We start from the raw sequence: 21,589 nt of genomic DNA, 5'->3' as shown, positions 1-21,589 counted from the left end.
TAAAATCTCATTCTTCAAGATGTTCAGTTAGCGGAACCAGGATAGCATTCTCGATTACTTTAGAGAGACAAACAGTAAAGAAACTTAGGTCCAATCTATCAAGTTATGTTTTTTTAAAATAAGCTTGACAATACAGGTTAGAGTTGGAATTAGAGACTCTTTCGTGGCTTTAAATAAGGCAACAGAACAGTTGCTTAATGGACAAAAAACAGTGTTCATAGTAGAGATGCTTCCTACCTCAATCTGAGAAATCTAAGAAAAAGATGACAAGTGGTCACAGTTTGGGAACTGGGTAAGGAGTACCTTATAGGTACATTTGCAAAATTAAAGCAAAGCTTTTTGACTTTTAATTTAAAGAATCTCAGGAAAAGAGTTGTTAATCAGACAGTCTGGTGTGTTATTATAAGTAAGATTTTTAGCAACCTGAAAAAGAATTTTTGGATCGTAGTCAATTTTCCTGATTTTGTTAGAACAAATTCTTTTTAGCTTCTAAGGTTTTAGATTGATATTGAGTGAGCAACAACCTATACTTGTTCGCAGATTCAGACGGGGTGATTTATGCCACAGCCGTTCGCATTTCCTCAAGGCACATCGAAATAAAAGCAGATGAGAAGAGAGCCAAGGTTGTGTTTTCCTTTGTAAGGGTTTCATAGGTTTAAATGGAGCTATATCATCAAGTATAGTAGTGACAGTATTGTTCCAGAAACAGCCTAAATTGTCTAAGGTATCAGGAAGCGTAGAGGTGGTATGAGATGAGAAGGAATCAGCAAATTGTGCACTATCAATAAAGCCACAACGTACCAGAGAAAGACCGATTAAGAATTCAGACTTCAAGATGAAATGAGGAAGAACTGAAAATTTAAGTAAAGAATGGTCAGACCACGCAACATTTTGTACAGTAATTGTCTCAACTATGGGCTTTGATAGATTCAAAAATATGACTCCATCAATGAGTACCTTTCTGGATTAGTTGATGCCAATCTAGAGATTCTAAAATTTCTAAAAACAAAAACAACAAACAAAAAACACCCAACCCCCACAAAAAAAAAAAAAAAAAAAAGACTAGCATAAGGAACAGGAGAGGAACTATTAATGGTTAAGTTAAAATCCCTTAAAATAACCAAATTATTAATGTTGATTTTAGACATCATTAGTTGCTCATAAAAATAGAGATGTTAGTAGATAAAACTTTAAGTGGACAATAGGTTAAACAGATTGAAAAACAAGAAGTAAAGAGCAGGGGAGATGCACAAAATGACTCCCTACCCAGATCTTCAAAATTGGGTTTCCAAATTTCTTTAAAAATGATGAGTTAACCCCCTCTCCTTGCCCTTTTTTCTCAGTTGAGAAAACCAAGAATAGTTAGGTGGACAGATTTGATTTAAAATGACAGACAAGAGTTCAATAACCAGGACTCAGTCACACAGAAAAAAATATCTGTTTTTTTTTTTCAACTGCGATTACATAAAAAATAAGTTTAAACTTACTTTTAATCAAATAACTCTATGATCGATAAAAAGTCAATGCCAGTATACCATGCAAATGTCCGAAAAAAGAACAGACAAATACAAAATGATTAAAAAAGAAATCTACCTAAGGATACAAAGAAGGGAGAATAAAGAGTGTGGCACCCCTCAATGAACCATTCCAGCCTCCATAGGACACCGATCCATGACAGGTGAGCTCCATAGAAAAGATGAGACTAACGCCCCCAAGTGGATACATGACAGCGTGGCATGCTGCACACGCCTAATGTTCTAGAAACTTTAAAGAGAAACGTGTCATGCCCCGCTCCACCTGTCGTCACCCACTTAAAAGGGGCTGCCATCCTGCTTGCCCCTCAGAGAACCAGCGTTCACCCATTTCTTGCTGGACTGAGCATGCTGGCTCTGAGTTTTTAAGGGCTAGGAAATTCAGCTACCAACAGGGAAAAGATTTGCTGCATGATGCTATTACCTGGGGGAGGGACAAAAAGGGGTTCAAGAAAAGTCTTTTGATAACTGGGAAGTGGACTCGCTAATATTGCAAAACTACAGAAGAATCACACATTGCACCAGATCCAGCCACCAACCCCATTCCTTTCCTACATTTATTTCTAAATTTAGCTAATTTCATTTAGGCTTTTAGACTGATGTACATCTCCAGAAAATCTTAGCATATGGATAGTGTACTGCCTAACCAGGAACAACTTTCCTGTAAAATATATATATGCAGCTCCATTTTTATATGTAATATATGTACATGGGTGCGTTTGGAAAGATAAGACTGACTAGAAATTTTATACCCTCTACTGGGCCTCACCAGGGTGCCTTGGTCCCCAACCTTTTCAAATCCAAGGTGCACCTACATTAACACAAATGTTGTGTGGCACAGCAGCCTCTGCAGAGGAGGTAGGGTGGACATGGAGAAGACTTATTTGTTGCAGAATTTATTCCTGCAGTCATTACTCATTAACTCCCATAACTAACACACTAACACACACACAAACATTTCCATTGCTTCTCTAGCATTGGAGGACAAAGACCCAGTTGCATTTGTGCATTATCCACAGCTTCAGCACATTTTTCAGTAACATTTTCTTGGGTTTCAGTCACAATTTGGCCCCGTTGCTGTGCACAGAGAAGTCTCCTACACTTTCTCCCTTCTCTGCTGGCTTAACAGTCACATGGCCCACCTGCTCCTACAGATGCTTCCGTTTCATCTGCTCCTCACTGCTTAGGCACTCCAGCTCCTTCCCTACCCTCCAGTCCTCACCATCAGGGCATCAAACCTTTAAATATTCTGCTTCAGCTTCACCAAAGTAGTTCCCAGTTCAGTTCCCATGACAGCCAATAAAAAAAAAGAAAAGGTTTTGACTACTGGCACTACTGCTCACAAGTTTCAGATGTGTGCTACTTCAACCCCTTTGTGTCTCTGTTACCACGTGTCCAATATATGCATGGACACTTTTCTGTGTAGTTAGGCAGAATGTGCATATCTACCAAGGACACTGATCCCCTGTGAGGCTGAGATCATCACTCAGCTAGGAGTGTACCAGGAGTACTTTTAATTAAATTGGACAGTCTAAAAGCCTAAAAAGAATTAAAGCAAGTTTTGAAATGTAGATATTACAAGGAAGAGGATCGTGGCAGGATCAGTGGTAATGTACGATTCTGCTGTATTGTTTATAATTTTAAGCTCCATTCCATAGGCTTCATCCAGGTATTAAAAAAAAAAACAAAACAAAAAACTATGTACTTTATAGTTGAATCAAACTTAAAAAGTCTTCTTTCAAGAGTGACTTGAATCTCTCTCCATACCAAAAAGGAAAAATACAACTTCAAACTGTAAGCAGAAGGAAAGAGCATAAGTAGATGCAGAGGGAGAACTAAACACCCCTGGGTACTAGCCCTCCTGTCCTGGAAAACATTTGCGTTTTGCCTAGAGCAGCCCATATGCTCTTTCTGCAGTCACGTTTCTATGTTTTTACAAAGGAGGCGATATTGCCTCTGTACAGGTCCCTGGCGAGACCTCGTTTGGAGTAAATGCGTACGGCTCTGGAGACTGCACCTTCAAAAGGATACAAACTGGTTGGAGTCTGTCCAGAACGTGGCTTCTAAACTGGTCAGTGGTCCTTGTTCTAAAGCATATGGGGAAAGATTAAAAGTCTGAACATGTATACACCAGAGGAAAGGCAGATTAGGGAGACATTTCAATACCTCCAAGGTTTCCATGCATGAGAGGCAGGCCTCTTTCAACAGAAAGGAGGCTCTGGAATGAAGGGTCATGGGAGGAGGGGGAAAGGAGGCAGTCTCAGGAGTAATCTAAGCAAATATTTCTTTACAGTGAGGGTAGAGGATGAATGGAACAGCCTACTACTGGAGGCAAAAAACAGGTACAAACTTGCAGGCCGATACAGTACTGTTAACCCGCTATTGGACGTGCGTTTTCAACGCACTAGCTTTACTCCTTATTCAGTAAGGGGTAATAGTGCATCGAAAATGTGCATCCAACCCCACTGAACCTAATAGCGCCTGCAACATGCAAATACATGTTGATGGCCCTATTAGGTATTCCCGCGCAATACAGAAAGTAAAATGTGCAGCCAAGCCGCACATTTTACTTTAAGAAATTAGCGCCTACCCAAAGATAGACGTTAATTTCTGCCGGCGCCAGGGAAGTGCACAGAAAAGCAGTAAAAACTGCTTTTCTGTGCACCCTCCGACTTAATATCATGGCGATATTAAGTCAGAGGCCCCAAAAGTTAAAAAAAAAAGTAAAAACATTTTTAATGGGCCCGCGGCTCGAAAACCGGACGCTCAATTTTGCCGGCGTCCAGTTTCCGAACCTGTGGCTGTGAGCAGGTTTGAGAACCAACGCCGGCAAAATTGAGCGTCGGCTTTCAAACCCGCTGACAGCTGCCGCTCCTGTCAAAAAAGAGGCACTAGGGATGCGCTAGTCTCCCTAGCGCCTCTTTTTGCCGCGGACCCTAATTTAAATACATTAATTTACTGTATCGCGCACACAGGAGAGTGTCCTGTGCGCGCGCCAGGAAAGCGGGCGCTTACCTGCTCTCCCGCGATTTTTACTGTATCGGCCTGTTAGACTGTAAGCCCTCTGGGGATAAGGAAATACCTACAGTACCTGAATGTAATCCACTCTGCTGAAAACAGTGCAAAAAGCAGAATATAAATCTAAAATAAATAAATAAAATAAATAATATCTGAACTGAAGAAAGCATAGGGAATCTCTGAGGGAGTGACAGGGATTGTAATGATGAATAATTGGTGTGGAAGGGCAGACTAGATGGCAGACAAAGACCATACAGCCTCTGCCGTTTCTAAATTCATTCAAGCACCTCTTCCCTTGCCACACACTTTACAGCTTGAAGGACTCCCTGCTCAGATGGTTCCATCAATTGACCTGACCTTTCATTTTCTTTCCTGACCTATGGTAATTTTGAGTAATTCACCCAATGTAATTCATTCTGTGTTCCCTCAAACATCATTTTCTTCAAATTTCTCTTGAAATGTTTAACAAAATAGCTCTCCCCAATTCCCCGGCTGCTTCTTCCACCCCTCCAGGAAGTCCCTGTCACGGAGCCTCTTCTGTTCACTGCCTCCCTCCTAAATCTCCCTTGCTTGCTTGCTTGCTTGCTCCTCAAATTCATTGAGCTAAACTCCCTAACGCTATCCCCTTCCCAGTGTTCTCGGCTCCCTGGAGATGTCCCCTACTCACTTGAACTTTAATTCTGGCACCTTCCTCTTTCAGCACCCAGAGGATAACATGAGAAAAGGAGACAGATGCAGCAAGCGGTAGAGAATCCGGCCTTGGGAAGGATTCCTTTCCCTCTGCTGCTGGACAGCCAGAGGCAGATTGGCCTATCGAGGGATCGGGCATCCCCCGGTGGGCCGGTCGCTCCAGTCACGTGGTCTGCCGTGCGCGGCCGTGACAGAGCTGCGCTCGGCAGACCACGTGATGTGTCCTGGGCGGCGAATACCCGGGCCGGTCATCCTCGGGAATCTGCCGCTGTGCACAGCAATAGCAGGAGTGCCCCCTTCTGACTGAGGACCCACATCGCCAGTAGGGCCGTGTTCCCTTTCTTCCCAAGGTAAAGTCCGATTTCTACAGTGGACCTCAGCATCTGACTTTCTTCTGAACTGGAAACCAATATTTTTTTTTTCCTGGCTTGGTTCTGGTTTGGGTTCCACAGAGATGTTCAAATACTGGTTTAAGGTTCAGCTCCAATGCAGGAAAAAATAAAATTGAATTCCGGTTTTGGGTTGGACCCCCCCCCCCCCCCCTGCTCCCTACACACGGACTCCTCTCACTATCCCATCTCTTTAATTCCTTGCCATGAACAGACGCTAGTTCCCTCCATAAGCAGGAAAAAGCAGAAATCTCGGCAGCACGGTGGCTGCCGGAGCTCATCCACCTCTGCTGCTACCAACCCCTCAGAGTGAGTCATGTCTGCTACTCTGTACACGCTCTCCTCATCTCACTCAACCTGGGGATCAGACAAAGGCTGGAAAGACTCAGAGAAGGATGCTCAGGAGGGAAAACAGAAGAGGTGCTGTGTGTAATGTATGCGCTGCACAAAGCAGGGCCAGGCCATCATGCCCTCTGCATGCTGCCTGTTGATTCCCACATTTTGGGGTTCATGCTATAAGCTAGGAAGGAGAAGCATGTGCGACCACACATGCACTGGGAAAGGATTCTCCTGCACATTTAAGCCATCACTGGTGCCTCTTGGCGCTGCCAGGTGCTAAGAGCAGAGTCAAGGCGGTGACTTTTCTATGTCCCACCTGATCAGGTCGGAGGACACACTGGTTGGGAAACACTGCCCTAACTCTAAGATTTGCTCAATAGGAGCCAGCAAGGGATTATGTATTTAATAAACTAATAACCCGTGCCATGGAAAAATATCTGGGTGGGATACAGTAAAAAGAAGGTAGCAGTGCAGCACCTGGAACAAGCCCTGAAAATACAAAGTAAAATATATATATATATATATATATTTTTTTTTTTTTGTAAATATCGTTATTAAATTTATGATAAGAACACGCCACTCAACAAATGAGTGGTTAGAAATAACATTCTGCAACCATTTTTCAGGAAGTTTCAAAATATATATTTTTAAAAAATATATTTTCACGTTAGCTAACTTCTGAGGTTGCAGACACTAAAATGTCACTTCCAAGAGAAAAGTTCAAAGCTAAATGATTTAGAAGGCACATTGAGGTCAACTGGCCCTCAAATCCTTTCATGAACACTGGCAGTCAAAATGTTTTGCACATTAATAGACCAGTACCGTAGTTGGAAAGTTTGGTTGTGATGAAATGTTAGCATGTCCACATGGCCCAACACACTCCTGAAAGCTATGAATAAATAAATACTTTGCCATATTATTCTTGCTCAATTATTTCTTCTTCCGTAGTCGTCCCCTTCAGGGGCAATTAATAAACAAGTCTTTGCTCTATTAGCTACACTCTGATTAGACTCGGGATCAGCAAAGCAGGTAGGACCTGATATTTTTAACCCAGACATTGGGGCATCTGGATTATTGTTAAATTCCATTTCTCTTATACAAAGTGACTACTTTAAAAACTAAAAAGGAACTCTCCTCCTGACTTTTATACTATTGCTCAAATAGCATTTTTATTCCTTCTGCAAGTCAAAACTTCTGATCAGCTCCAAGACAACCTATCGTTTCTATTTCCAAAAAATAAACCTGCTGGATTTTCTTATATACACATCATATCTTTACTTTGAAATCTAAATTTGCCTTGATAGTAATCAGTTTTTAAATAAACATAGAACACAACAGCAGATAACGCAAAAACTTCACATGTAGCAGGTGGAGTCCAGCTGGTGAAGATTATGTCAAAGCTAAGAGCTTTGGAGTGCTCTACTGAGCTTGTGTATACCATCCCACGTAATGGATGTGGCTTGAGGCTCCTTCAGTTCTTAAAATCGCTACAAAAAATAATATAGGATCCAACTTCAATGAGTGGGTTCTGTGAGAACTTGCATCTTGCTGCCTTGGAGAACACCTGTTACAGGTAAGCAACTTTCACTTTAGCTTAATATAAAACCTGCCATACTGGGTGAGACCAAAGGTCCATCAATCCCAATATCCTGTTTTCAACAGTGGCTAATCCAGGTCACTGGCAGGATCCCAAGGGGCAGAGAGATTCCATGCTACTTATCCCAGGGATAAGTAGTGGATTTCTGCAACTCTACCTTAATAATGGTTTATGGACTTTTCCTCCCCCCCCTTTTTTTTTTTTTTTTAAACACAGCTATACTAACAGCTTTCACCACATCCTCAGGCAACGAATTCCAGAGCTTAATTATATGTTAAGTAAAAAAATATTTTCTCTTATTAGTTTTAAATGTACAACTTAGTAACTTCATTGTGTGTTCCCTACCCTTTGTACGTTTTGAAAGAATAAACAGATTCATGTTAACTCATTCCACGCCACTCATTTTATAGACCTCTATCATATCTCCCCTCAACTATCTCTTCCCCAGGCTGAAGAGTCCTAATCTCTTTAGCTTTTCCTCATAGGGAATCATGGTTCGCCATGGTTTAAATCTCAAATCAAGACGAACTACAAATACAACGCTGAACTAAGCCCTTGAGAAAGAACAACGGGAGTTCGAAACATGGTTCCATGTCAGGCATGTTTACTGTCCTTAACTTAAGAACTTCGCTGAAGCCAAGTTGTCGAATCTATACAAATTGCATGCTTTGCACATTGCATAAGAAAAAATATATAAAAAAATTGGACTTTGACCTATGATTAAATATAAGGCCACTCATCCAGCATATTTATGCATAGGGTGAAGCCTATTATGACAGGTCATTAATACTTCTAAGCGTCTTTTTAGATTGTGACATACTATTGGCATTTTGGATTATCACATTGTTGGACATTATACATACTGCTTGCGCCTTGACCAGAGACACAAATTTCAGGAGAGCTAAAGAATCACTCTGGTTTCCAAATGACTGATGGACCAGTGAAACTCCTTTACTGTCCACAAATCCTGAGCCATATGACCTTAACTATGCAACCTTCAACCTAACAAGTTGGCATCCATTGTCACTGTCATCCAGTCCTCAGACTGATGGAACTCAGCCACCATTTCAGACTTCTTGACCTAAACTGGAAGTTTTCAGAAGTAATCTTATAACTGAATATCCCAGAAAAGACGTGGCTCTCTGAAGAGAACGCATGTGTGCCCATGCCCAGGGGATAAGATCCAGTGCTGCTGCCATGGACCGAAGAGCTGAAGATAATTGCACATTGTTGAAATGTGGGACAGCTAACACCTGAACTTGTTGGTGCAATTTCTGAGCACGCTGCTGTCAAATGCACAAATCCCAAACTTCAGGTTGAATACAGCTCTCAGATATTCCAGAATTTGAGAAAGTTCCAACTTGCTCTTGAAGAAGTTCACAACCCATTCCAACTATTGCAACAACTACACCACTCTGCTGGTGGCCAGAGTACTCTCTCACTCCAACTTTGCTCTGTTTCACAGAATCACAAAATGAAGAAATTGCTGACAACACTCTTGAATTAAAATGTGCAGATAAGCTTCCATAAGATCCAGGGAGATTAAAAACTCCCTTTGCCTTACTGCCATTATTGATTTTAATGTTCCCATTCTGAAACGTGAGACTAGGAAAGCAATTCACATGCTTCAGATCCAGAATGGGCCAAAAAGAACCCTCCTTCTTGAGAATTACTAAGTAAATATAATAATACCCCTGCCCTGGGAACAGGAACCACTGCTCTTGGGTTGAAGAGATGACAGAGTGTAGCCCTCACAGCTTTTTGCTTTCTGCCAGAATGACAAGGGGAAACTATAAAAGAACCTGCAATGGGCCAGGAGAATTCTAATGCATAACCGTTTTAAAGTATCTCTAAAACCCACTCTGATAGAAACGAAACAGGCGTTCACCTACTTCCAGAACCAGAGATTGGATTTTCAAGTCTTCATTGTGAAGTCCTGGAGAATCCCATGGACCCTGAAGAAGCATCCTTATTGCCTCACTTTGCTGTAAGAAAGAGCCGAAATCTCCCAAAGGATCAAGATCTTTGGCAACTAGGAGAATGTCCCTGTTTAGGCCTCCTAGCAATGTGAAAGCAACTCAAGACTGGAGCTGATTGTGCACCACCCTTAGGCCTACCTTTGAAGAGTCTCGGATCATTGGAATCAACCCAAATGTTGGCCATCTTCTCTAGATCTTTGCCAAACAGCAAACTACCATAAAGGGAAGCTTATCAAACTGGTATTAGAAATTATGTCAGCTGACCAATTCCGCAACCCTAATGGCCTTCACGCTGCTACTATAGAAGTTATACTCCTGGCCGAAGTACGCACCAGGTCAAGAGAGGCACCAGCTAGATAAACCGCTCCAAGTGCAAGATGTCTTCAAGGACCTCCCCACACATGCACAACTTATCTTCCTGAGCATACTGACACAAACACAACTCCGGTCTTGCTACAAAGCCACAAGCTGCTATTTGCAGCACCATAACAGTAGCTTCAAAAGGTCTGCTTTAGGATGGACTCAATCTTCCTCTCCTCTGCAATCTTTAAGGCTGTCCCTCCCTTGACTAGGATAGTTTTCTGCTTTGTGACAGAACAAAGAGCACCCACTCTTGAAAATTTAACCCTCTCTTTTTCCACTATCTCTAAAGAATATAACCCACTTAAGGAACATCCTCCTTTAAAATTTGCCTCTAGGGAAACCCACAACAGATTAATCAAGTCTTCCACTACCTTGTGCAGTAGAAAAGATTTGGATGGCTTTCATAAACTGATCATAATGGGATCCTCTGAAGTAGAGGGTTCCTCCTTATCTTCCTCAGCAATATTCAGAGTCCAACGCCTGAGAAATTAGTGAAGACAACTCTTCTCTATGAATAAGATGGACCATGGAAGAAATGGAATCCCTTTCCAGAGGGAATTTACCTACCTCCAATTCACTCCTTCTGGATACTGAGGTCTCTGGAGAATCCTCCAAAAAACAGCCTCATCCAGATCCAAATCCCTATCATAGAAATGAAACATAGAAATGATGGCAGAAAAGGACCAAATGGTCCATCCAGTCTGCCCAGCAAGCTCATGGTAGCATCAAAAGTATCAGGCTTATTGGTCAAGGGCATCAACAGCCACATCAGCAAGTTACCCCCACTCCTATTTGTTATCCCAGACCTCAAAATCCAGTGTCCTCGTTGGCTACTGTCAGTCCGATTACCCCTCTTCCCCCCCCCTACCATTAAAGCAAAGAGCAATATTGGAGTTGCACCAATAGCGTGAAGTCCCACCAGCCAAGGGTAGCAACCGCCACACAGCAAGTTACCCCTATGCACTTCCCTTTTCATTTCCATCCTTTAGTCCCTAGGGATCCACAGTATTTATCCCATGCCCCTTTGAAATCTTTCACTGTTTTTATCTTTACCACCTCTTTGTGGAAGGGCATTCCAGGCATCCAACACTCTCTTCATGAAGAAATATTTCCTGATGCTGGTTTTGAGTCTTCCTCCCTGGAGCTTCATTTTGTGACCCCTAGTTCTACTAATATCTTTCCAACAGAGAAAGTTTGTTGATTGTGCATCATTAAGACCTTTCAGGTACCTAAAGATCTGTATCATATCTCCCCTGCACTTCCTCTCCTCCAAGGTATACATATTTAGGTCTTTCAACCTCTCCTCATAAGTGATTTGATGGAGATCCCTCCACCATTTTTTTCACCCTTCTCTGGACAGCCTCCATCCTGTCTCTGTTCCTTTTGAGATACGGTCTCCAGAACTGAACACAATACTCCAGGTGAGGTCTCACCAAGGACTTGTACAAGGGCATTATCACCTCCTTTTTCTTACTAGTTATTCCTTTCTCTATACAGTCCAGCATTCTTCTGGCTTTAGCTATCACTTTGTCACATTGCTTCGCCATCTTCAGATCGCTAGACACTATCACCCCAAGGTCCATTCTCTTGCTCCGTGCACAACAGCCTTTCACGCCCCATCACATACATCTCTTTTGGATTACCACACCCCAGATGGGTGCACTTCTGGGGTGTGGTAATGACTCTGAACTTCTTGGCATTGAATCCCAGTTGCCATGTCTTCGACCACCGTTCAAGCTTCCTTAAATCACGTCTCATTCTTTCTACTCCTTCCGGCGTTGTCCACTCTGTTACACATAGCATCATCCACAAATAGACAAACTTTACCTTCTGTCCCTTCTGCAATGTTGCTCACAAAGATATGGCTCTCCACTTAACACCATTCTTTCTTCAAAGTAAGTTCCATTTACCATCACACACTGCCTTCTATCTGTCAACCAGTTTGTAATCCATTCCAACACTGTTGCGCTTACTCCAAAGCTTCTCATTTTATTTATAAGCCTCCTGTGCGGGACCGTATCAAAAGCTTTGCTGAAATCAAGTAGATCACATCACGCACTCTCTCGATCCAATTCTTTAGTCGCCCAATCAAAAAAAAAAATCAATCAGATCTGATAGGATCTTCCCCAGGTGAATCCATGCTGCCTCAGGTTGAGCAACCCACTGGATTGTAGATACTTCACTATCATTTCCTTCAGCAGAGTCTCCATTAAATGTTCCCACCACTGAGGTGAGGCTAACCAGTCTGTAGTTTCCAGACTCTTCTCTGCTCCCACTCCTGTGAAGCGGGACCCCCACTGCTCTTCTCCAATCTTGCGGCACCCACTCCCGTTTCCAGGGATCTACTGAACAGGTCTTGCAGCGGACCAGCTAGCACAGCTCAGTATCTTGGGATGAATCTCATTAGGCCCCATGGCTTTGTCCACATTCAGATTACCTAGCTCTTCCTATACAATCTCTTCTGTAAACTGAGTTTCATCTACTCCACCCTGCTCTGATGTCTTGTTAATTAGCAACGGTCCCTCTCCAGGGTTTTCTTTAGTAAACACATAACTGAAGTAATTGTTTAATATTTCTTCCTTTTCTTTGTCTCTCTCCACACATTGATCCTGGTGATCTTTCAGTTTCACTATACCGCTTTGGAGCATTCTAATTTCTCTGTTGTATCTAAAAAATTATTTGTCCCCACTCGTTACCTCTTTGGCTATCCTTTCTTCCGCCTGACTTTTTGCTTTCTTGATTGCTTTCTTCGTCTCTCCGTCTCTCTTAGTTTCACCAGATATTCTCTCTTGTGTTCATCTTTTTGGGATCCTTTATATTTCTTGAACTCTATTCTTTTTCTTTTATTATAATCAGCCACCTCCTTTGAGAACCAGATCGGTTTCTTATTTCTCTTGCTTTTGTTTACTTTTTTTAACATATAGATTAGTTACCTTAGTAAATGCTCCTTTTAGTTTGGAACACTGTTGTTCCACCTCTCTCATTTCCTCCCAGTCTTCAAGTTCTGCCTCCAGATGCTTCCCCATTTCCACAAAGTCTGTATTTCTGAAGTTCAAAACTCTGGTCTTTGTGTGACTTCTCTGGATCCTATTTGCAATATCAAACCATACCATCTGATGATCACTGGTGCTGAGGTCGGCACCCACTGTTCCATTATCATTTGTTTGAAAAAAGCCCCTTGCAGAGCATCCACTATCCCTCTACTTCTGATAGAGTTGCAGAAGGGATACTCCAGTCTGTGTGTCAGATTAAAATCTCCAGATATCAATACTTCTCCCTTCTTTCCCACCTTTTGGATGTCTTCAATCAGATCTCTGTCTAGGTCTTCCGTTTGAATCAGAGGCCCGTAAACCACTCCAGTAACAATGGATGCATCTTTTTTTTTTTTTTTTTTTTTTAGGACAGCCCATAATGCTTCTCTACCCCATCTTCCTTGCAGTTCAGTTGCTTGGATATTTTTTTTTTTGACATAAAGAGCTGCTCCTCCCCCTTTTCGGTCCTCTCTGTCCTTGCTTAACACCCATACCCGAGACACTGGACCCCCCCCAGTCGGGTCAGGTTACGGTTCTTCATGAACCAGTAGCCCAGTGTAACTTCAGACCAGTGGGTTTTGTCCATCGTCTGCCAGGGGTACCAACTAAACCTATTGGGTATCCCTCCAAATTCTTCTCCAGGCCCGTCTTGGGGGCTGATAGTGCATGAGGAAGTACTACTTTGGGAGCTCTCTGCCTTAACGGCCAGAGTGGTCGAGCCTTTCCTACCAAAACAAAGAGGGCAGGGATTCTACTCCTGGTACTTCCTAATTCCAAAGAGAACAGGGGGGACTATGTCCCATTCTAGACCTAAGGGGTTTGAACAGATTTCTCAAAAGAGAAAAGTTCAAGATGGTTTCCCTGGGCACTCTGATTCCCCTCCTGCAAAAAGGGGACTGGCTATGCTCCCTCGATTTGAAGGACTCGTATGCTTGCATCGAGATCTTTCCAGGTCACAGGGAATATCTCAGATTTGTGGTGGGAGAACAGCACTTCCAGTACAGAGTGTTGCTATTCGGGCTAGCATCGGGCCCCATGTACCTGAGACAACTCTCCAGCCGAATTCAGCAACCTTATGTTAATTTTCATCTATTTCGTTACCATTTTGGTAATCTCCAGTTGTATTAATTTGAAATCTTTCCTTTCTTCAAAAGCCCATGTTTTTGCCCCCTGTTCGATGTAACTTTTTACCTTCAACTTATTAATTGGTTTTCCCCTAGTTTCACTGTAAACCGGTACGATAAGACCGCGTCTTGAGCATCGGTATATTAAAAGAATTTAAATAAATAAATAAATAAATAAATAAATCTTTACAAAGTGTATGGCCACGGTGGGGGCACACCTCCGCAGACTGGGAGTGCATGTTTTCCCTTATTTGGACGACTGACTGGTCAAGAACACCTCTCAGCAGGTGTGGACTGGTCCTTGCACTTGACCATCTGGATGATGGAGTCACTGGGGTTAGTCATCAACTATCCGAAGTCTCACCTCAGCCAGTCACCTCAGTTGGACTTTATAGGAGCCCTGCTAGACACGGCTCAGGCCAAGGCCTTCTTGCCATGTTCCAGGGTGGTCACTCTAGCATCCATGGCGACGGTGACTCAGAGCCAACAGGTTCCAAGCTTGCCGCAACCATCCATGTCACTCCCTTGGCACATTTACACATGCTCAGAACCCAATGGACCCTAAGGTCATGCAGGACCTTCGGGATCAGATCCGCATCACTCTGTCCCTCCGGAACTCTTTATCCTGGTAGCGGGTTCTTTCAAATTTGGTGCAGGGCATTTCATTTCAGGGTCCCCCTACCCAAATTGTCCTTACCACAGATGCGTCCACCCTGCAGGTGGGATGGTACATGTGCCGACCCTGGCAAAGCTGGACAGGGGGCTGCAGGCCCATGTAGTGTCACTGGCACTGACTGGGCCTCCTCCTCAGAGGAACAAGCGACATTCACCGCATTGGTTGGTGGAAGCATCGGTACCCTCCTGGGCACAGATGGCTGCCCAAGGACAGACACCAGCTGGGTCGGTAAGACATTGATAAGCACATTGAGGCACCCCAGCAGCGGTTCCAGCAGGAAGAGCCTGAGCACAAATACCATTGGTGCCACCGGCTCGATGCTCCATAGCGCCTGATCTACTGCCAGCTGAACTCTAAACTCTAATTCCTCCTCGAAGGTTACAGATACCAAAATGGATTGGGAGGTAGGATGGTTGGCCAGATCTTCCTGGGAGCCTCGAGGTGGATCGGTGACTAACACCTGGCCTGATGGAGACTGTCAGCATCGATGGAGGATTGGCACTCCTCCCCACAGAGTCGCTTCGGGTGCATCACGGCAAGCACCGGTGCCAACCGGAGCCTGGCTCCATGCATCAAAGGCAACCATTGCCGATGCTTTCTTGGCTTCCCTCTGTGCTCGGCTCATTCTTTCCCTGATGCAGAGGTTGATGATGAACCTGACGTCCTTGACCTGGAGGAGACAGACAGCAGTCTGTCCCCGGTGCCCTATCCAATGACGTCACTGATGGAACGGAGGGCCCCAACAGTGTCGAGAGCTCAGTGCAACTGCTTGGTCCTTTGGTATCAATGCCACTGATACAGATGTCGATGTCTTGGATTTGCTTGCTCCAAAGAGCTTCTCCATTTTATTGAGGCAAGCTCAATGTCCCTTCGGGGTCATTTGGTCACACATGTGGCACCCCCGAATGTCGTGAGATGCACCTTGGCAGAAGATGCATACTTTGTGCGGGTCCATTATGGGCACTGGAGGCGGCACTGGCGAAAACCTGAGACCATGATGACATGAACTAAGAGGGGTGAAAAATGACATGGTGGCGGCAGGCTACTAACGCCAATGGGCACCAAGGCACTGCCGTCAAGGAGGAACAAAGCGAAGAAAAACTTACCAAACTGGCAAAAAACCTGACTGACCAAAAGTAGAAGATCGGTAAAACACCAGGCCTGAGTCAGGCTTTTTAATGATGGTTTGTGCTAATAAAGAATCCTTGGTGTTTTACCGATCTTCTACATTTGGTCGCTATTTGCAAAACTGGATCGGTTTCCAGTTTGTTTCTTTAAAAAACCTGACTGGGAAACGAGGGAAACTGAAGAAGGACCTGGATCGAGAAAACACGTGAAAAAACACCGATGAATCATGCAAATTTTCCACAAACACATTTTTAGCTTAAAAGCACAAGCTCAAAACACACAATGTGAACACTTCGTGAAAAAAAAAAAAAAAAAAAAAAAAAGACTGTAGAGGGACCCCACATGGCTGCGTGAATTAGGGCATGCTGGGCATGCTCAATGTGCCTAGTCAAAACTCTAGAAACTGATATTTTTTCCGTGCCAGGCTCCATCGGATGATGTCACCCATGTGCGAGGAACACCATCCTGCTTGTCCTAGGAGAACACTGGTTACCCTTGCTGTTACCAGAGTTGAAGGACAACCATCTGCATGGTGCCTCCTCAGTGCACCTAGTGCAGTTCGGAAAGAGTCACCAAGGCAGCTTGCATGGAGGATGGATGGGATGGAATGAGAGCTAGCCAGAGAATGTTGAAAGATAAAGGAGGAGAAGGAAAAAAAAAAAATTAACTCCCCCATCACCAAAACCGAACACCACCACCTTAAATTTTAAATGAATATAAAATCAATTGGAATTAGCACAATTCATGCAAATTTTGTGATGGCCTGATTGTTGGGATTGGCTGATTTTTTTCTGATTATTAAAATTATCATCCAATCACCTCATGGTCAGACTCAATCTCTTCTGCAGCTGAGGTAGATGCATCAATAGTTCTGGAATCGAAGTTGTGTTCAGACATACCTGAAAATGAAACAAACACGTTGAGCGCACAATACAGCATTCTCACAGATCAGAAAAAATATATCCTGCTGAAGAGGTACAGGAAGGATTGCTTTACTAAAAGTGTTTTTTTTTGTTTTTTTTTTTAAACAAAAAACAAATAGGAACAGACTCTAAACCTCAGGCAGAGAGAAATCACAGACAAGGAACCAGAAATTGGTGCTAACCAAGGATGGTTCTTCCGAAAAGCAACCTAGGCAGTCACTAGAACGCCACACCTTAGGGAATGACAAAATTCCACCAGTGCCAGGTCCCTGGCAACCAGTGGAGCTCCTTCTGTCAGCAGCCAAAGAGTACAGGAGGCAGTTGGGGGCCGCTAGCAGAACCCATCCCATTGGCAGCTGAAGCGTGCAGGAGCTGCAGCCAGTAGGTAAGTGTCAGGGATGTGGGGTGCATGAGTGAAGGTTGCCTAGGATACCTAATACCCTTACGCCAGCTCCGATTCTAACTCAAACATAAAATTTCCCAGAAATAGGAGCAAATTGATCAGGTTGAAAATACAACTGTTATAGGCAATTCTAAATTTACATTGATACTTCATTGAAAACATAGTATCAATCCGATCTAAGTCTTGCCAAAAAGTCAAAAATTCCCTCCTCCAGGCCTGTATATTTAGCGAGTCATCTGGGTAAATCTTGTACCTAGAAACTAAAACTGTCTTGTCTCTGTTCATTGGAGACATCTTTAAAGTCTAATATCTGTCAGATTCAAAAGCAAAAAGTAAGAAGCAGCCTTGGAGAAAACAAGCTGTTCACAATCCCAAGAGCTATCAATGTTCAACATCGTATGTTTATTAAATGCTACTGAGAAATGTTCTCTCTCACATCAAGGAGTAATGTTACAAACATTGTTGAAGATCATAAGTTTTTCAAATAGGTGGCAATGCCTCTTGTAGTACCTTACAATCACAATCAAATCAAATCTCTCTTAAGAAAAGACCAATTCTAAATTATTAGATAATCCAAGATTTAATAAGATTTTCCACACTCTCTAACTTCCTACAAGTGCATTTTCCTTAGTAAGAATATCAGGGAGGGCCTGCTGATGTAAAAATCTCTTTCATACCTCTCATTTCTATCATCATCAACCTTGCAAGAAATATCTTAGGACTCTAAAGCTGAATTTACTGAGAGTCAGTATGAGCTAAAAATGACCAACTATCAACCTCTAATAGGTTACCGGTACTATGCTCTGGGCGACTGACATGACTCGGGTCCTGGCTGGATGTAGGGAATTCTACCATTGGAGTGGCGCAAGACTGCAGGGCAAGGCTTGGGTCGGTCTTCCGTCTAACCAGTCCTCTCCCCCGCAGGTTGAGCCCTTGGGTTCTGGGGGTCAGTAGGTCTCTGCTGCAGCTGTATAACATGGAGAGTCTGGAGCAAGGCTTTGGACAGGCAGGCTATGCTGGAGCAAGGCTTAGATAGGCTGGAGCTTAAACAGGAACAGAGTGCAGGTAAAGGCTGAAGCTGGACCTGGAACTGAGTGCAGTTAAGGACTCTATCCAAGGACAGAGACAGGACAAGGACTCGGGCAGATACAGACAAGACAGGGAAAGAACTACGCTTGACAGACTGGAACAGACAACACAGAATAAGGAACATGAAAGCCCAAACACAGCAAGGCTAAAGGCCAAAAGGCCACTAAGCAAGAGGCCCCAGAGGGCAAGGCCAAGAAAGGTAGATAGGCCACAGAGCAAAGGAAAGCATGGATAGACTTCTTCAAAACAAGCAAAAGGGGCATGAAAGCCCTTAAGCCACAAGGCAAGACAAAGGGTGGCCAGGACAAGGAGCCAGGGTGACTCCATGCAAAGGCATCTGGGGTTTGGCAAGGCAGGGTTATGTAGGTCTGAGGCTTGGGTGTGGCGCAGGCAAGAAGGAAGAACTTAGCAAGCCTGGAGACCTGGTTCGCCAAAGACTGCTGGTGGTACTAGGAGGCAGCACTACAGGCTGAGCTGATCGGCCTGTGAGAAGATGGCTTTGATGGCTAAAAGCAGAGCTCACCAGAGGCCTCTGCAGGTGGTGAGGCATCGTAGTGGAGGTAAAATGAGGCTGTGCAGCAGATGGAATCGCAACACTCTGCAGGAATTATTTTAAAAATCTCCTCTCCTAACTGTCCTTCTCCAGAAAAGGTCAAATCCCTTTCCAGATCTGATAGAGGAACCAGACAGAGCACAGGACATATCCTAGATCAAACAGATCTCCAGGCCATACTCCTTCCCACGTAGTAGAAAAGTCATCACTGGAAAGAAAGGAATGCTACCCGAGTATAAGCATGGGCTCTCCACTGACTACCGAATTCCCCTCAGCAGCTGGTGTTCCAACTAGTCCAACGCCACCAGCCTTACCACCTCCATACGCTGTCAACATGGACTGCTCCACTTTCCTCTGACACTGCCTAATCTAATCTGAATGGACATTTATATTCTGCTTTTACCCAGGCTTTCCAAGTCCCAGGCAGATTACAGTAGAAGGAAAGATCACAAGCAACCTCTATCTAGGAAGGGGGCAATGCTCCTCCCATTAGGACTCGTTCTCCGATTGCAAAAGATTCTCACGCAACTTTCAGGAGCCGCAGCATAAATCAGGGATGAGAGTCCAGTCAGCTTCTGACACCGAGATGATGCAGTCTGCAGCTCCTGAAGACCAATCCCAGCACAGGATTTGACAGATACTGCTGAAATGTAATAAATATCTTCAGAGGGAAAACCCCTTGGTTTAGTTTTTGTTTCATCATTTGGGAAATTAAAGACAGTCTTGCACCCAGAAAAAAAAAAAAAAGTGTCCTCCCAGCATCAGAGCGCAATGGTCATCTTGGGCTCCATTTCCTTGGCCAGGAGATACAAAGATGCTGCCGTTTGCTGCCCTTCTATGCAGATTTTCAAGCAGTTAACACAGCAGCTTAATACATTTGAAGTACTTCATTTCATTGATCTTTCTCCAGAATACTCTCTCACTTCCCGTCTTTCTAACTTACACGGGCGACATCACTGCATGGAAAGCTCTCTCAGCTCAGAGACTGCTTCTTTATGAAAGTTAAATAGCTATTGGTATTCTCCATGCTATAATCACATGTTCATTCCTACCAGCTTTACGTTCATAACAATGCACGGTGCAGTGAAAAAGAGAAAGAAAGAAAAACCACCTGATAGTGGTGATCCGTATGTACACTATCCAATGTCTCTTGATCAGTGCAGACTTTCCAAACAGGAGACAGTTTGAAATGGCTGTCATTTTACCAGAATACAAAATGAATGCAGCAACCAAAAGAAAAAAAAATAACACACACTTTCCTGTGCCGATTTGTGTGCGAGTGGTGGTGAAGTTCCCACAGTAAAAGCTTGAAGTGCCTCAATTCTGTACCGTGTATATTGGATATTGGAGAGTGGCCCCGGATGGAGTCCTGCGATCAAAGTCAAACCCTATAAGCATCAAACACTGTTGCTAAGGGTAAAGACCTCAAAAGTCCGCACATCAAACAAAACATCCATCCATTGCTTTCTCGAAATACCACTGCATTTGAACTTCTCACACCCCATAGCAACTCCAAACGCCACAGAACTGGTTGTTAAGAACTGCTTCAGTGCTATCCCAAAATGATTCACTGCTGGATTAGGATCCTAGTGGAATATACTGATCTCTGCTCCACAGAAGCAGTAAGTTGTTGATGCAGGCTATATGCGACTCCAGGGAGCACTTCATAGCTTCTCAGCGCTGAACTTAAAACTTGGGCTGCAATCTAGCCTCGATCAATAATTGCACAGCTACTAATTATTCTGAGCAAACAGCTGTAGCAATTCCCCAATGCCTGCTCTCTTTTAATTGCTATTATTAGCCAGGGCCAAATCCAACTTGCTTTTAAAGCAAGGTTGCCAGTTTATATAAATCATTCAATTTTTGATAAAACAGATTAACTCGCAGCCTCCCTTTCCTTTTGCTCCAAGAGCAATTTTTTTTTCCTCTTTGCAACATCAGAGTTCATCTGTTTGTTAAGAAATCATTTTATAATGGTCCCCTGCTCAACATGCCTTACAATAAGATACACAAAATATAAAGAGCAAACAAATCAATGGACGTTCCCTTTTCAACTCTGTGCGTCCCTTTCATACAACACTTGCTTCCTTTTACGCCAACAGGCTACCCAGGCGTTCGGCAATCGCTTGCAAAGAAGCCATTCCCACGCATGAAAGCTTTCCAGAAGTAGAAGGCAATGCGTGGCACAAAGCACGAGGCCTGTCACCACTTCCGTACTGCAATTTTAGGCTTTATTATGAACTGCTACACACATTTTCCACCTTGGCCCATGTCCTCCCCACTGACCAATTCTCACTACAAGACTGATTTTTGCACAATCAGAACAATGGAGTCCCATCTGCAGACTCCCATCGAGAAGTTTACATAGTTACGAATTCAACTACGTTAAAAAGCCCATACAGGACAGAAATTGGTGATGACTTCTACAGTAAATTTACAGCAAGTTTGTTTACTGTGCAAACCACAAACATAATAGATAAATACACAGATTAAAGAACGGGTATTTTCCATTCACAAATAATTTACAAGCCTTTAGTGCCGTCTCCACGCGAGAGAGAGAGAGACACAAGGAAGCCACCTCTGCTCAGTTTTCTAGTTAGACTGGCTCGCCTGCCCTCTCAGTTACTGCTCAGCAACAATGGGCCGTGAAACCCAAGCCAGGAGCTCTAGGCTCTTAGCATCATCGGATGTCATGAGCAAAAAAGGGATCGAGGCCTGCACTGAACAATCTATCATCAATATGGACTCCTGCGC

At 43.6% G+C, this 21,589-nt stretch overlaps 1 protein-coding gene across 5 annotated transcripts in view; it reads right to left on the bottom strand.

The window, feature by feature from the left end:
* ARFIP1 (ADP ribosylation factor interacting protein 1) overlaps positions 1 to 21,589 on the bottom strand; it is a 290,148-nt gene that overhangs the window by 178,353 nt on the left and 90,206 nt on the right. For 4 of the 5 annotated variants that reach the window (XM_029608580.1, XM_029608504.1, XM_029608750.1 and 1 more), the window contains exon 3: positions 16,687 to 16,766. The exons of the other annotated variant lie outside the window; for it this stretch is intronic. In XM_029608580.1, the coding sequence (XP_029464440.1) occupies positions 16,687 to 16,764 (78 nt within the window). In that variant the 5' untranslated portion in view covers positions 16,765 to 16,766. The remainder of the gene's footprint in view (positions 1 to 16,686; positions 16,767 to 21,589) is intronic. 5 annotated transcript variants of the gene reach the window in all.

Source organism: Rhinatrema bivittatum, chromosome 1 (genome assembly GCF_901001135.1).
Source record: "Rhinatrema bivittatum chromosome 1, aRhiBiv1.1, whole genome shotgun sequence".
Lineage (NCBI taxonomy): Eukaryota > Metazoa > Chordata > Amphibia > Gymnophiona > Rhinatrematidae > Rhinatrema > Rhinatrema bivittatum.
This window is presented reverse-complemented; position numbering and strand designations above follow the sequence as displayed.